The following is a 16242-nucleotide window of genomic DNA, read 5'->3' as shown; positions in this document are numbered from 1 at the left end:
GCAGGCCTGCACAGAGCTTTGTCTTAGGACATGAGGAAGTTGAGAGTTTATGGGTAAGGATTGGAAGGCAGATCAGCACAGCCAGCTTTGGTGGTGGTGTTTGCTACAGGCCACCTGATCATGAAGAGGTAGATGAGGCCTTCTTCAGACACTTGGAAGAAGCCTCACGATTTCAGGCCCTGGGACTCATGGAAGGCTTTAACCATCCTCATATGTGCTGGGAAGGCAACACAGCAGGGCACAAACAGTCCAGGAGGTTTCTGGAGTGCATTGATAGTAACTTCCTAACACAGATGATTGAGGAGCTGATGAGGGGAGATGTTGTGTCTGGACCTCATACTTACAAACAAGGAAGAAGAACTGGTTGGGCACGTGAAGATCAGGGGCAGCCTTGGTTGCAGTGACCATGAGATGATGAAGTTCAGGGTCCTGAGAGGAGGGGACCAGGCAAATTGCAGGATTACAACCCTGGACTTTAGGAGAGCAGAGTGGTGCATCCAGTGTGCAGGAAGTTAAGCAAAGGTGTCAAGAGGCCTGCATGGATGAACGAGGAGCTCCTGTCTAAACCCAAACATAAAAATGAAGCACACAAGAGGTGGAAGCAGATCAGGTGACCTGGGAGGAATATGGAGACACTGTCTGAGCATGCAGGTATGGATTAGGAAAGACAAGCCCACCTAGAGTTCAATCTGACAAAGGATGTGAAGGGGAACAAGAAGGGCTTCTACAGGAATATCAGCAAAAGGAAGACTAAGGAAAATGTGGGCCTGCTGCTGCATGGGAATGGGGACCTGGAGACAGAATGGAAAAGGCGGAGGTGTCCAGTGCTTACACTGCCTCAATTCTTTACCATTAAGACTTGTTTTCAGCAGTCCCAGGCCCCTGAGATCAGTGCGAAAGTCTGGAGCAACAAAGGCTTAAACTCAGTGAAGGACGGTCAGGGTAGGGAACATTTAAACTAACTGGACATACACAAGTTCATGGGACCTGATGGTATACACCCACAAGTTTTGAAGGAGTTGGCTCATGTCATTGTGAGGCCACTCTGGATTATCTCTGAAAGCTCGTTGCCATCAAGGAAGGTTCCTGAGGACTGGAATCATAGAATCATAGAATTGTCTAGGTTGGAAAAGACCTTTAAGATCATCCAGTCCAACCATTAACCTACACTACCAAGCCCACCTAAACCAATCAAGGGTAGACTAGACTAAACCATATCCCGAAGTGCCACATCTACCTGTTTTTTGAACACTTCCAGGGATGGGGACTCCACCACCTCTCTGGGCAGCCTCTTCCAATGCTTGACCACCCTTTCTGTAAAGAAATTTTTCCTAATTTCCAACCTAAACCTCCCCTGGCGCAGCTTGAGCCCATTTCCTCTCGTCCTATCGCTAGCTACTTGGGAGAAGAGACCAACACCCACCTCACTACTACCTCCTTTCAGGTAGTGGTAGAGAGCGATAAGGTCTCCCCTCAGCCTCCTCTTCTCCAGGCTAAACAACCCCAGTTCCCTCAGCCGCTCCTCGTAAGACTTGTTCTCCAGACCTTCACCAGCCTTGTTGCCCGTCTCTGAACACGCTCCAGCACCTCAATGTCTTTCTTGTATTGAGGGGCCCAAAACTGGACACAGTATTCCAGGTGCGGCCTCACCAGCGCCGAGTACAGGGAAACAATCACCTCCCTGCTCCTGCTGGCCACACCATTCCTGATACAGGCCAGGATGCTGTTGGCCTTCTTGGCCACCTGGGCACACTGCTGGCTCATGTTCAGCCGGCTGTCTACCAACACCCCCAGATCCTTTTTGGCCAGGCAGCTTTCCAGCCACTCTTCCCCAAGCCTGTAGCGTTGCATGGGGTTGTTGTGACCCAAGTGCAGGACCCGGCACTTGGCCTTGTTGAACCTCATACAGTTGGACACTGCCCATCGGTCCAGCCTGTCCAGATCCCTCTGCAGGGCCATCCTACCCTCCAGCAGATCGACACTCCCACCCAGTTTGGTGTCGTCTGCAAACTTACTGAGGGCACACTCGATCCCCTCATCCAGATCATTGATAAAGATATTGAACAAGGCTGGCCCTAAAACAGAGCCCTGGGGAACACCGCTCGTGACCGGCCGCCAACTGGACTTAACACCATTTACCACTACTCTCTGGGCTCGGCCACCCAACCAGTTCTTTACCCATCGAAGAGTATGCCCGTCCAAGCCGTGAGCTGCCAGCTTCCCGAGGAGGATATTATGCGAGACGGTGTCAAAAGCTTTGCTAAAGTCCAGGTAAATGACATCCACAGCCTTTCCATCATCTACCAGGCGGGTCACCAGGTCATAGAAGGAGATCAGGTTGGTCAAGCAGGACCTGCCTTTTGTGAACCCATGCTGGCTGGGCCTGATCCCCTGGTTGACCTGCACTTGCCTGTTGAGTTCACTCAAGATGAACCTCTCCATAATCTTTCCCGGCACCGAGGTCAGGCTGACAGGCCTGTAGTTCCCCGGGTCCTCCTTCCGGCCCTTCTTGTAGATGGGCGTCACGTTGGCAAGCCTCCAGTCATCAGGGACCTCCCCTGTTAACCAGGACTGCTGATAGATGATGGAGAGTGGCTTGGTGAGCTCCTCTGCCAGCTCCCTCAGTACTTTTGGGTGGATCCCACCTGGCCCCATAGACTTGTGAGCATCCAGGTGGCATAGCAGGTCATTAACTGCTTCCTCCTGGACTATGAGGGCTCCATTCTGGTCCCCATCCCTATCCTCTAGCTCAGGGGCCTGAGTACCCTGGGGATGACCGGTCTGGCTGTTAAACACAGAGGCAAAGAAGGTGTTAAGTACCTCAGCCTTTTCCTTGTCCTCGGTGACAATGTTCCCCCCCACATCCAGCAAAGGATGGAGATCCTCCTTGGCTCTCCTTTTATTGCTGATGTACTTATAAAAGCATTTTTTCTTGTCTTTTACAGCATTGGCCAGATTGAGTTCTAGCTGGGCTTTTGCTTTTCTAATTTCCTCCCTGCAGGACCTAACAAGATCCCTGTACACCTCCTGAGTTGCCCACCCCTTCTTCCAAAGGCGGTAGACTCTCCTTTTTTCCCTGAGTCCCCGCAAAAGCTCCCTATTCAGCCAGGCCGGTCGATTTCCCCGCCGGTTGGTCTTACGACACACGGGGACAGCCCGCTCCTGCGCCCTTAAGACTTCCTTCTTGAAGAAGGCCCAGCCTTCCTGGACCCCTTTGCCCTTCAGGACCGCCTTCCAAGGGACTTTCCCAACCAGGGTCCTGAAGAGGCCAAAGTCTGCCCTCCGGAAGTCCATGGTAATAGTTTTGCTGCCCCTCCACTTAGCATCACCCAAAATTGAGAACTCATCATATCGTGGTCGCTAAGCCCGAGACGGCCTCTGACCTCGACATTTCCCACAAGCCCTTCTCTGTTGGTAAACAGCAGGTCAAGCGGGGCACCTCCCCTGGTAGGCTTGCTTACCAGCTGCATTAGAAAGTTATCCCCCACATACTCTAGGAACTTCCAAGACTGTTGCCTCTCTGCTCTCTGTGTGGTATTTCCAGCAGATGTCCGGCAAGTTGAAGTCCCCCACAAGAACAAGGGCTAGCGATTGTGGGACTTCTGCCAGCCGTTTATAGAATACCTCATCTACCTCTACATCCTGGTTGGGTGGTCTATAGCAGACTCCCAACAGGACATCCGCCTTTCTGGCCTTCCCCCTCATCCTTACCCATAAGCATTCCACCTTGTCATCACCACTGTCAAGCTCTATGCAGTTGAAACACTCCCTAACATACAGAGCCACCCCACCGCCTTTCCTTCTGTGCCTATCCCTTCTGAAGAGCTTATAGCCCTCCAGTGCAGCACTCCAGTCATGAGAGTCGTCCCACCACGTTTCCGTGATGGCGACTATGTCATAGCCATCCTGCTGCACAAGGGCCTCCAGCTCCTCCTGTTTGTTGCCCATGCTACGTGCATTGGTGTAGATGCACTTAAGCTGGGCTATCGATTTCAAGAAAGCAGAAGAAAGCAAAAAGAAGAAAAAAGAAAGCAAAAAGAAGAAAGCAGATGTCATTCCTATCTTCAGGAAAGGAAAGAAATGAGATTGGGGAACTACAGGCCAGTCAACATCACCTGGATCTCTGGGAAGGTGATGAAACAAGTTCTAGAAATCATCTTCAGGCACACAAAGAACAATAAAGTGACTGGGGGTAGTCAGCACAGATTTATGAAATGGAAATTTTGTTTGACTAACCTGATAGCCTTCTGTGATGAGGTAGATGACTGTCTTGGTGGGTGGGGGGAGAGAAATGGATGTTGTTTATTTTGACCTTAGTATAGCTTTTTACGCTGTCTCCCATAACATCCTCAAACTGATGAAGTACAGATTAGATAAGTGAGCAGTGATGTGGATTGAAATCTGGTTGAACTGACAGGCTCACAGGGTTGTGATCAGTGGCACAAAGTCAAGCTGGAGGCTTGTCGTTAGTGGTGTACACTAGGGATGAATATGGGGCCAATATTGTTTAGTGTCTTCATTCATAACGTGGACAGCAGGAGGGTGTGCTCTCAACAAGCCTGAGGATGATGTAAAATTTGGATGAGTAGTTGATACACCAGTTAGTTCTGCTGCTATTCAGAGGGGAGAAAAGTGTCAACAGGAACCTCATGAAGTTCAGCAAGGGCAAATACAAAGTCTTTCCCTTGGAGAGGAGTAACCCTATGCACCTGTACAAGCTTGGGGCTGACCAGCTGGAAATCAGCTTTACAGAAAAGGACCTGGGGGTCCTAGTGGTGACCAAGTTGAGCATGAGCCAGCAATGCAGCATTGTAGCTAAAAAGGCCAACAGCATTCAGGGCTTCATTAAGAAGAGCCTCAGAAGGAGGCCTGGTAGGGCAATCCTTCCTCTCTACTCAGGCCCGGTGAGACCACATCTGGAGTGCTGTCCCTTGTGCTGGGCTCCTGAGTACAAGATAGACCTTGACATACTGCAGAGAGTCCAGTGGAGGGCCACCAGTATGGTCAGGGGCTGGAGCATTTGGCATACGAGGAGAGGCTGAGAGAGCTGGGATTGTTCAGCCTGGACAAGAGAAGACTCAGGGTGGGTCTTAGCAGTGTGTGTAAGTACCTGATGGAAGGGAGCAAAGAAGAGGGAGCCAGGCCCAGTGAAAGAACAAGGCATTGGGCACGAATTGAAATACGAATTGCAATTGAATAAATTCCATTTAAAGAAAAAGCTTTTTTACTGTAAGACTGATCAAACAGAGGAACAGGTTCCCCAGAGAAGTTGTGTAGTCTCCATGCTTCAAGATTTTGAAAACCAGGCTGGACATGGTCATTTAACATCCTGCTCTAGTTGACTTTGTTTTGAGTGAAGATGTCGGACTAGATGATCTCCAGAGGTCCCTTCCTACCTCAACCATTCTGTGATTCAATGAAAGCATGCCTGACTAACTGGTTGCTTTCTTCCATGAGGCAAGTGGTACTGTGGGCAAGGGGGAGTCAGTGGATTTTGCATACCTTGACTTTAGCAGGGCCTTGAACCCAGTCTGCCATTGTATCCTTGAAGCCGGATTGGTGAAGTATGTACTGAATAACTGGACAAGAAGATGGGCAGAAAATTGGCTGGAGTCTTAACAGAGTTACGGTCATTGGTGCAAAGTCCACCTGGCAGGTATTAATTAGGAGAGGGCCCCTGAGGGATCAGTACTGGGACCAGTGCTATTTAATGTCTTCTTTAGTGACCTGGATGGTGGGATGGAGTGCACTCTAAGCATGTTTGTGGATGATCTGAAATTGTTGGGAATGGTCAATATGTTGGAAGGCGCTGCTATTCAGAGAGGCCTTGGCAAGCCCAAGAAACAGGCTGATGGGAACTTTGGGAAGTTGAAAGTCCTCCTTATGGGATAGAATAACCCCAGGCTGCAACAGTGCAGACCTGAAGGGGGCAAGTGTTTGGGAAGCATCTCTGCAGTGAAGGACCTGTGGATCTTGGTGGACAACAGAAGTTAACAGTGCGCTCTTGCAGCCAAGAAAGCCAGCCATCTCCTGGACTGTATTAGTGAGAGTGTGGCCAGTAGGTCGAGGCAAGTGACCCTACTCTTCTAGTTGACACTGTAGTGTCCTCTCGTGCTCTAGATGTGGTCTCACAAGTGCCCAGTTCTGGGATCCTTATTACAAGAAAGATATGAACACACTGGAACAGGTCCACCAAGGCAGTCAGAGGGTTGGAGCATGTGACATACAGAGGGTCTGCCCAGCCTCAAGAAGAGAAGGCAAAGAGGAGACACCTTATTGCTGTCTACAAGTACCTGATCAGAAGCTGGAGCCGGGCTCTGCTTGGAGGTGCACTGAGGTAGTGCAAGAAGTAGTGGACACAAGGTGGAACATGGGAAGTTCTGCCTAGATGTAAGGATTTGATTTAGTTTTTTAAACCATGGGGGTGGCCAAACACCAGCACAGGTTGCCCAGAGAAGTTGCCCATCCTTGGAGGTGTTCAAGACTTGACTTCAGATGGCCCCGAGCAAGCTGATCTGATTAGACCTGCTTAGAGCAGTGCACTGGACTAGTTGGTATCTGGAGGTCACTTCAATTTTTTTTTTTCCCCTGTAATTCTACAATTTACTAGGGTTGTGATTTCCATTTTTATTTGAAAATGTGAACTAGGGACATAAAAATGTATTTGACTTCATTTCAATTGTAGATTTATTTTAACAGGTAGACCTCTTCCTTGAAACCCTCCGTAACATTCTAGTCTCTTTATTTCCCTCCTTGAATGTACTTCATTTCTGTTACCTGACTTCGGTATTATATTCACTCTGAGCACAAATTCTGTAAAGAATTTCCTTGAAGGAAGAGAGGCTTAACATGATGATCTTTAACCTTCTAGCTTTGGAGACTTGTATGCGGGAGAACAATATGTCTTGATTTGAAAGACACATTCTGCAGCAGTCTGCTCATTTACAACTTCAGAATTTTTGAAAGAAGATATGGCAGCAGAAAATTTTCAGTAAGTTCCAGTTACATTTTTTTTTTTAACAGAAACAGTTTTCTACACTGTTTAGAATCTTGTATTTTTGGATTAGTATTGCAGTTTTATTACTAACATTTTGTATAGAAATATATGTTAAAGGGTTTTAAAGAGAATTTTGTTTCCATAAATCTAAATTTATATTGATAATATCTTGCAGTCAGTGGATTATTCTAATTAAAGTTTGCAGCTGTATAAGTTGAAAGTTATCAGACCCATAGAATTTAATTTTGGTAACAAATCTAACTCTTCCTTCTTCAGTATCTAGACATGTAGATCTGGAATTATGTTGTGCTAAAGATTTTATTTGTCTTAATTGAACTAGTATAATGGTTTTCTTGTTTTTTCTTTTATTTAGACATACATTTAAACCTGATTTTTAAACTTTTTCTTTCCAGTCCTTTTTACTGGGTGCTTGGATGCTCTCAGCTTTGTTTGATCTTCTCCTTGTAGAAATCGCTCAGTATATATTTGGCATCACCATCAACAGCTTGCCTTCTGGTTTGTAAGTAGCTCCTAATGGGTTGGTTATTTTAGATACAGTTTCAAGGGATTATTTTGTGCAGATTTTAATTTTAAAAAAACTTTCTTCATGTAACCCTTCAAATTAGATTTAATTCTCTTTTGAACTACAGTGTAGTTCTTGGCACAACTATTATATCTTCAAACATTCATTTCCTAGTTGTGATCTGTGGTTAATAAACTTATAATTTATCCATATAATGATTACTTTCCATTCTGTTAGTTCCATTTCCACTGTCAGCATGATTGAAACACAGCTTGCAGTGCACAAGTTATTGCTGTATTTGGCTTTGTTCAATTCGGTAAATCTGAAAACTGAAATCAGGTTGGTGCTGATTTCGTTCTTAAATCACAAAGACAGCACAACTGTAATTCATACCTTTGTGTTCACTTTTAAATGCGTATGCAGTTATATGCATTTCATACTGGTATTTTGTATGCTTGTGTTTCAAAAATTGAGTGCTAGAGCATGTTATTCCATTTAGTGCTTGCATCTGCAGTTCTTAAAGCCTTAAGGTATTTAGTGGTTCAGTTTTGCATAACCTATATTTGAGATTTCTGCACTTAGTAAGTAATGTACATATTAACTGGAACTGTAGAGCTTGCAGAGCCTTTGTGGTTAAGCTTATGACAGGTGAGATCAGCCTCATACAGACTTGAGTTTCCATGTGTCGCACATTCTGAGGTAATAATAAATGTTCTTGGAGTGAGATTTTTAATACTAAACACCATATTAGGCTTTTTATATTTCTACTTTTTTAGTGTGTCTCTTGAAAGTAGCTAAAGGCTGATTTAATCGGTAAGAAAAAGCATGTGTTTGATGTTATAAAGATACTTTTTTGTAGCGTGTGAGGATTCAAAAGGAGTTGAAAGCTTGAGTAGTGCTGCAGTTGCTCATCATGTTTGCTACCTTGAAGGTTGTTGTTGGGGCATAGGCTGCTAGTGTGCTTGGACAAATCCAGTATTTTCATCTGTGTATAAAGGTGCTTTGTGCAAGAGTAAGGTGTAATAAATGTGCACATCTTACACACAGGGAACTTTTGAACAGTTTGACTATTATACCTTTTGATGGTATCTTTATCTATGACTGCAGAATGTTGTCAGTTACAAAGAAATCTGCATCAAAGAAGTTTTTAGTTGAATGAAATATAAATGTTATCCTACATATACTTTCTCTTTAAGTCATGCTGACATTGATCTTGAGAGAATGAAGCTGATTTTAGAAGTGTGGGATATACAGTAGTTTCAGGAGCATTTGGTTGTGCAGATACAAAAAATCAATATATACGTTACGTCATAATTTTTCAGTGTTGTCTGCTTTATTATACTAATAGTCACTTTTTCATGTCTGACAATATTCACAATCTTTTGAGATGACAAAAGCATTGGAAAGTTTAACACCGATACTAGGTTTTAGTTAATTTCAGATTTACAAAAGCTGTTGAGCAAATATGAAGAGGTGCGACTATTATTCTGCTTCTCTCATATTTACAGTGCAACAAATATGTCTGTTACTTCTGGCTATAGAACATTCTTCAGTGCGGTCAAAATGCTAGAACTTGGAAAAAGAATCACTTGTTTACATTATAAGTCCCCTGACATTTTCTTCTCTTTTTATATCATTTCACTGTTCATATTACTGAGTGATCTCACACTTCCAGTTCGAAAACTTTTCCTGCGCACGCTTCGAAGGTAATTACGATAAAGGATTACACTGATGACTCTCGCCTGAAATTGTTTAGAAACAATATAGTACAGTATAACGTCCAAGCATGTACTGAGATTCATGAGAAAGGTGGTAAAGGCTGCCCAGGGGTTGTAAGTTGTACCTTTATCTTGCAACATCAGGAAGGCAAAGCAAATGTGGAAGGGTACAAAGCAGATGAGTACTTGAGCAATCAGAGTAACTATAATTCTTATGGATCTCTCCTTGGCCTTAGGCTTCAGTTTGGAAGTCTTGCCGTGGATAAAATTGTAAATAATGACTAAGTAACACCCCATCATGATAAACAAGGGAATCAAAAAGAAAAAAATCAAGCGAGAAAAGTTCAATGTATTTATTTCCTTTAAATGGATGATATCAAGCATTTTCATGCAGGTGGTGAAATTTGAGGCTTTGTCTGGATCAGATTGTAAAAACAGCAGTGGGGACGTTGTTGCGAGGGTCATTACCCAGATTCCAGTGCAAGCCAGCACAGCTTTTTTTGTATTTTTTAGTTCTTTGACATGTTTGGGCTGGACAATAGCCATAAATCTGTCTACGCTTATAAAAGTGAGCAACCAGAGAGCAATGGCTGGATAAAATATAGTGAAAGCACTGATAATCCGGCAGAATGTATCTCCGAAAGGCCACATTTCTTTTCCGTGGTAGATTATCCGAAAAGGCAAGGAAAATATAAAAATTATGTCAAGTAATGCCACATTCATCATATATACGGTTATAGTTGTTCTCTTCTTGGTAGTGCAGCTGAAGACCCATAATGCAGTGGCATTCACCAACAATCCCACTGTGAATACAAAACAGTAGAAGACCAGTGATGCAATCCTGTATTCTTCAGGGTGGTGATTTCCAGGCATCATATTTTAATTGAATTTAGGAATAGTTGTTGCACTCCATAAATACCCTAAAAGATAGATAAAGTATGAAAAGTTATTTTGAAAAATAAAAACTTTATTTAAAAACAATCAAGGTGATTGTTGTAGGATGGTGTTTAGTGATGAGATTGTGTTGTTCAGCTGTAAAAATGTGCTAGCTTTGTTGCTTTTTCCTGACTACAAATACATTATTGTGCTCTGAAGGAAGTACTTGTACTGTCAGATTTGTGACAAATAGTATTTATAAGCTAGTTTTAATTCAATATTTTTAATTACTAAAGAGTTTCTTATATAAGGAATCAAAGTCAAGATTGACCACCTATTTGGAGTGTGCTTCAGTAGCTGATAATTAGATTGAAACAGCTGTAATTGAGGCAAGAGAGCTATTTTCTGAAGGAAATATTTCTTCAAGTTGTCCCTGTTGAAAAATTAATGACTAAAACTAGTTATGAAAAGAAGTAAGTGAACGTGGCATGTATTGGCATTTGGATATGCAAAGTCATGTATTGACTTTGTATTTTATCTGTGTAGGAACTACTTAGCTCCCAAAAGAATAGGTGCATGCTGTTGCTCATAAAAGACATTAAAAAGCTATCTTAATAGCTATGTAGCTTTTAAGACACTATTTAATCTCAGGGTGTCAGAACCAACCACCTGATATATGAATGAGGTGAATAGGTTGATAGACTTCCTATTTAAAGAAAGTAAAAAGATGGGAAGCAGCACAGTCTCCGACTGGGGCCTGTGTGAATGGTATTTTGGGGGGGAAAAGTTGCTGGCTGGTAGCTAGCTGTTTCAGAGCACGGTTATGTTCCAGAGCTTCTCCCAGCTTCTTGGTCATAGGAGTTGGACATCTGAAATGTCATTACGCAGACTCAGGTGATGAGAGCTGATAGAGGTTATCCCCTGGTTTACTTGGGAGCTATCTGAGGGTGGTAGACCTTACCTGTTTGCATGGGCGCTTTGGTTAACCCACACTCCCACACTCCTGGCTCTTGCTGTGGTCACAGTTTCATGACTTTGCATGAGAGGGTTCCTCTTGTTTGGCCTTTTACCCAACGCTGTGGCAGCTTTGTGAAGAGGAAGAGGAGGAAAGAGTTAGTTGTTTGTCTGATCTTCCCACTTATGACAGGAAGCCAAATAACTACTTCAGTATCAGGCACCAAAACTATTCTCAAGACATAGTTCCTGTGTGTTTTATCTCCAGAAGTGGAAGACGCATTAAAAAAAAGTTTATTGTTACTGCTCATACTGTTTTATGCTTTCACTGTAATGTTACCAGGTACTATTTTCAGTGGTATAGGAATACACAGTGGATTGAACCAGTGTTTATTAATCTAGAACCCTGGTTCAACACTGGCAAATATCAGCTGCTTTTGAGAAGAGTATCCATGGAGTAACTAACTTAAGTATGACCGATTAAATCTTTCTTCAGGTTAGTTTCTACCTTGAAATATGAAGTTTGGACTTCTGATTTTCTTACAGTTCTCCAGTTTATAGATATAAAAAAAAATGCATACAAATGTCTAGCCCTAAACTTTTCTCTCAAAGATTTTTTTTTTTTCTGTACAAAACAAAAAGCTGTGTTTTCTGCTCAGATGAGGTCATTAGAACATGTAACAGAATTTGTTTTGTATGGGAAAAGATATGCATATAACACTTATAACACTGACAAAGAAGAGGTTTGGAGGGCATCTGTATGAACGTCTCTAAAATACCTCATTGTGAGAAGAACAGTAAAAAGAAAAAAAAAAGAGTGATAGCAGACCTTAGTGAAAGGTAGGTGACATGCTTAAAAGAAAACTTTTGTACCATATGCTTGTAGCACAGTTGAAATATTATCTGGCATACTGTCCCACTTTCATTACCATTGCATAAAATTGTCCAAATATTGCTTAACATATCCCCTGCCCCTCGCACATTTTAAGTGGTTTTTTTCTTTCTTGCTAGTGGTTGTGTATGACATAGTGCATGACTACCTATCTCAAGATCCTGACTGATTTAGCAGGTGAATTGAGTTTGTAATGTATAGGATAGAACAATTCACTTTTTGTAGATGAACGTTAAGAAACGGCATGGATTTTGGTTTTGGTTTTGCTCTTCTCTCCTTTGGACTTGCAGTGACTGTAATTGTTTCTGGTCAGGTCCTGTTTCTCAAATAACCAGCAGGCTGGTGTTGATGGGAAGAGGAGAAGCTGAATCTGGTGTGAGCTTCTATCAGGAAAACCTGTGGTTCTACACCTTGTTTGCTGGTTATTTCAAGTTTGTGTTAGTTTTGAGATATATCAAAGAATGGACCTACTGTAACAAAAAGGGTTTGGTTTTTTTTTTGTTTAGTTGTTGAAGACACTGTTTCCAACCTTTGTGGGTTTAAATGCATGTCAGTGTTATAATTAGGTATTTCTCCTACATTTAATTTTTAAGAATCTAAAATTTAACATTTATGGAGGTAAGAAATAACAAGGTTGTTTAAAAGTGTGTAGTTACCTATCTGCATTTATACACAAATGCAGATGTTCTGCTTTTTCATCAGTATATTTCTGCATGGAGTTCAGGCTGATATCTCCCAGGTCAGCCCAAGTAGATCTTTGGGTGCCTCTGGGTGGATGGTTTTGCCCTAGCTGCCATTTTTCATAATGGGAACACTTACTTACTGGTATTGATTAAAGCGCTTGCTGAAGAGCCCCTGGAGTCACTGGTTTCCAGATGTCTGTCTGTATTAATTCTGAATGATTACTCTGATGTTGGTCAGTATGTTTTATCAGTCTGTTTTAATTTTTTTAATGCTAGCTAAGGTCCTGAATGTCTAGTGTGAATTCTGAAGCCCATCTAAGTGCTGTGTAGAACAAACTTGCAGAACAAAACCAGAATTAAATCTTTTCCTCCAGATTTTTACTATGAGTTAGGCAACAGTGACTCCATTTAAAGGATTGTGTGTGTCTATCTCTCTACCCAATTCCTTTTTTTTCTTTGCCTGTCCCTTACATTTGCTCACACTTCCCTGAGGAGGACATGGCTTTCATTGAAGCACAGAGAGACCAAGCAACAAGATCTTCTCCTGGTTTTAGTTTAATGAAAACAAACATTTTTCCTTTAGTGATATCATACTTACCAATACTTTTAGTTATTGCATATTTTTAAATTTATTGTCAAAATCCTGAACAACGGTATTTACGGTACTATACTTTTACAAATGCAGTCGTTTTGCTTTGAATGCTATTTATAGAATGCTGCTGGTACTTTGAAAGTGCATTCAGAAATTAAATTACTTTTCATTAGTTCTAGAATAAATGCCCATGTTCAGCTTCTGAAGAAAGAAGTCTATCGTAGCAACGTCCATAAACATCCAAGTTACTTTGTTGGCATAGCATAATGGATTGTTACTCACCTTTTGTGCACTACAAGGTTTCTTCCGAGATGCTCTTTTCATAGCCCCAAATCTGTAGAAGCTTTAGACTTCCTCTTCTCTGCTCAGCTTCACTTAGCTAAAATAGCTCCTCTTCACAGGCAGGAAACGACAACGCAATCTAGCTCGTTCTGACGTTTTATTGGTCATACTTAAAAGTATCTTGCTAATATTTCACATTCGTGCGGTGTCTGTGAACTGATATTTCTAGTACCTTTGAACAGGCAAGCTTTTATACTATTTCCAGTGTGGTCAAACTGGGCTGTTGTACTATGTATCTTTTTCAAATACATTTTTAAATCCTTGTGGTATAATGAGAGCATATTTTTGGTTGAAGTTTACATGCAAAGGTATCTGCAAGAATATGCAACTTGGTTATGCAAAAGTTTCTAATAAGCACAATGTATTTTCTGTAGAGTGTAGTCTGCTTTTTGTGGAAATCCCCATTTTATCTATATTGCCTTGGATAGTAGTCAGTCTGAAAGTGGCAGAAACTTGCAACATTTGAAATGAGAAGTTTGATTCACTTGAATACACAACTTCCTTTATGCCTGTACTTACCATATTTTACTAACACAACAGCAATGTTTCTGTATTTTATTTGCTGTCTAAAATAATAACATGCCTATTTAAGAACTTTGCAGAAAGATGCTGTATGAAGAGAGGTTTTAGCCTTTATTAAAATGGACTAAAATCTCTGAACCATGTTGCTGCAACAGACATCTTTGGTGGGATGAGAGTATTCACCAAGGCTAATAGGTGAAGAAGACTCATTTCCTATGGTTTTTTCTTTGTCAACTTGAAAAAAGATCCAACCTTTGAAAGAGCCATTCAGAGAAGGAGTTCATTCCAAATTCTCTGTAGAGCATTCGCTAGCTCCAGGTTTCTGACTGTCAGTCTTTGGGACATAGTGAAGGACACTACAGAGAGTTTGTTACCTCGTGGCCTCTGCTTTTTCTCCCCAAATGAAGCAAAAAGAGATGTGTGTTGAGGAAGGGAACAGTAATATTTCAATCTCCTCCTGGCATGCAGTCAAGAATTTGCCAGGATGTGCATGTGGTGCCAGAAGCAAAAGTCCTGCAGTTCAGATGTAGCCAGAATCAGGTTTGTTTCTGGAGACACCTTTCTTCACTGACTGTAAAAGTAATGTAGGTGGGTGATTCTGACTTAGTGCTAAAGATAACAATGAAAAATACCCTCTCTGCTGCAGTCATGTAATTTATCTTAGCTGAATGGGTTTGTGGTAGTACATAGGTATTTGCATAGGTCAGTGTGATGGGTGAAGTAATCACAGGGAGGGGTCTGGGTATGGTTTTCAGTGTGTAGATTAATAGTATCTTTAAATATTTCATCTTTCCTGTTTATGTGAACTAATACCAAACTTAATTTTTGTGATCATTCCAAAGACCTCTTAAATGCAATGAGTTGCAAATCCTACCCAGACCATCCTACAGAAATATAAATCTATTTAAAAGTGCTTAATATTTTAGGATTAAGGAGTATCTTAAAAGGACTAACCAGTGTTGAAAACTCTTCAGTGGCTTTATCATTAGCAAAACAACTCTGTAGCATGCTCCAGCCGGATGAGTCACTTGTACTGTTTTAAAGTTTAGCGACAGCTGATTGAAATTCAGTGACATATGTATTTTTAAAAGGTTTAAAAAAAGAGCATGTGTGGCTCCTGGAAGAGAATAACTAGGCTTTTGAACTCTCCCAGGCAAGAGTACTTCATTTTTAGCAAAATAATGTACAGAAGTCCGTAGGTCCCTTCCAACCTGAATTGCGCTATGGATGTAGCGAAACAAGCAAGTGGATAGACAGTGCCCCGCATAGCTAAAGAGGGAGTACAACAGTAATTCTGAATTTGGATGGAAACTAGGTGGATGCTGAGGCTGAGATTGGAAAAGCTGTATGCAATGAACTGCCTCTTGGCTTGCTGTCTTCTTGGGGGAGGGTTGGAAGGGTGACATTTCATAGCTGTGTCTCATCGTGTCTGAAGAGGGTGGCTGACATCGTGACCCTGCAGGGGACGTCATGCCTTGTGGGGGCAGCTGGAATCAAGTCAACTTAGCAGTTTACGCAAGTGGATAACAGCAGCCCAGCTGAGTTTGTGGGCACGTTAGCCATCCAGCTGGTTTGCCGTAGCATATACATGTCGGTCTGTGTTCTGCTTTTGCTCAGGCTTTTCACAGCCTGCCTGGTGAAGAGGCAGCCAAGCCACTCGGCTGCTGACAGGCTGGAAGGCCTTCCCCCTGAGCATGGAGGGGCAGCTCTGTCTGGCAGCGGTGTGCTGAAAAAGAGATGTTTGAACTACGAGCGAGCACGTGCTCATTCTCATCTAGGTGCTCAGGCTGGCTGCAGCTGCAGGGTGATAAACATTCGGACGTGAACACCCCAGTGAAAAGTTGCACCAGCTGTGGTTTGTGAGAGGCAGTGGGCTGCTCTGCTGTGCCACGTTCCCCTGGCGCTTTGGTTTCTGTTGTAGGAAGCACCTGGCTCTATTTTTGGTTTCTTCTCCTTCTGTACTGTTTTATCAGCTAGAGAGGAGTGCCTTGCATTGGTTTCCCTCAGATGGGTGAGTACTTCCACCACTCCAGCTTTTACTGAAATAAATGCTTAGTTCCCTCCAGGGTCTTTTTTTGTTGTTCTGAAATTCGGGGAGTAAAGAAGATCGTTTTTGTTGCATTATGTTGGATTAAAGGTGGTT

At 42.5% G+C, this 16242-nt stretch overlaps 2 protein-coding genes across 2 annotated transcripts in view; one reads left to right on the top strand and one right to left on the bottom strand.

Annotated features, from left to right (window-relative positions):
- Positions 1-16242, top strand: part of UBAC2 (UBA domain containing 2) — a 109930-nt gene that overhangs the window by 22192 nt on the left and 71496 nt on the right. Inside the window, 2 exon segments of the mRNA XM_075717652.1 lie at positions 6872-6991; positions 7411-7517. Of these exon segments, the coding sequence (XP_075573767.1) occupies positions 6872-6991; positions 7411-7517 (227 nt within the window).
- GPR18 (G protein-coupled receptor 18) lies at positions 9022-10125 on the bottom strand. Its single transcript, XM_009477873.2, has one exon. It carries the CDS (start codon positions 10112-10114, stop codon positions 9149-9151), a length of 966 nt encoding a protein of 321 aa, XP_009476148.1. The 5' UTR covers positions 10115-10125; the 3' UTR covers positions 9022-9148.

The sequence above is a fragment of the Pelecanus crispus genome, chromosome 1, assembly GCF_030463565.1.
Source record: "Pelecanus crispus isolate bPelCri1 chromosome 1, bPelCri1.pri, whole genome shotgun sequence".
Classification (NCBI taxonomy): domain Eukaryota; kingdom Metazoa; phylum Chordata; class Aves; order Pelecaniformes; family Pelecanidae; genus Pelecanus; species Pelecanus crispus.
Note: the sequence above shows the minus strand (reverse complement) of the source record. Positions and strands in the feature narration are given on the sequence as shown.

Coding starts and splice junctions, on each gene's coding strand:
- GPR18 (XM_009477873.2), bottom strand. CDS start 10,114: ATGATGCCTGGAAATCACCACCCTGAAGAATACAGGATTGCATCACTG.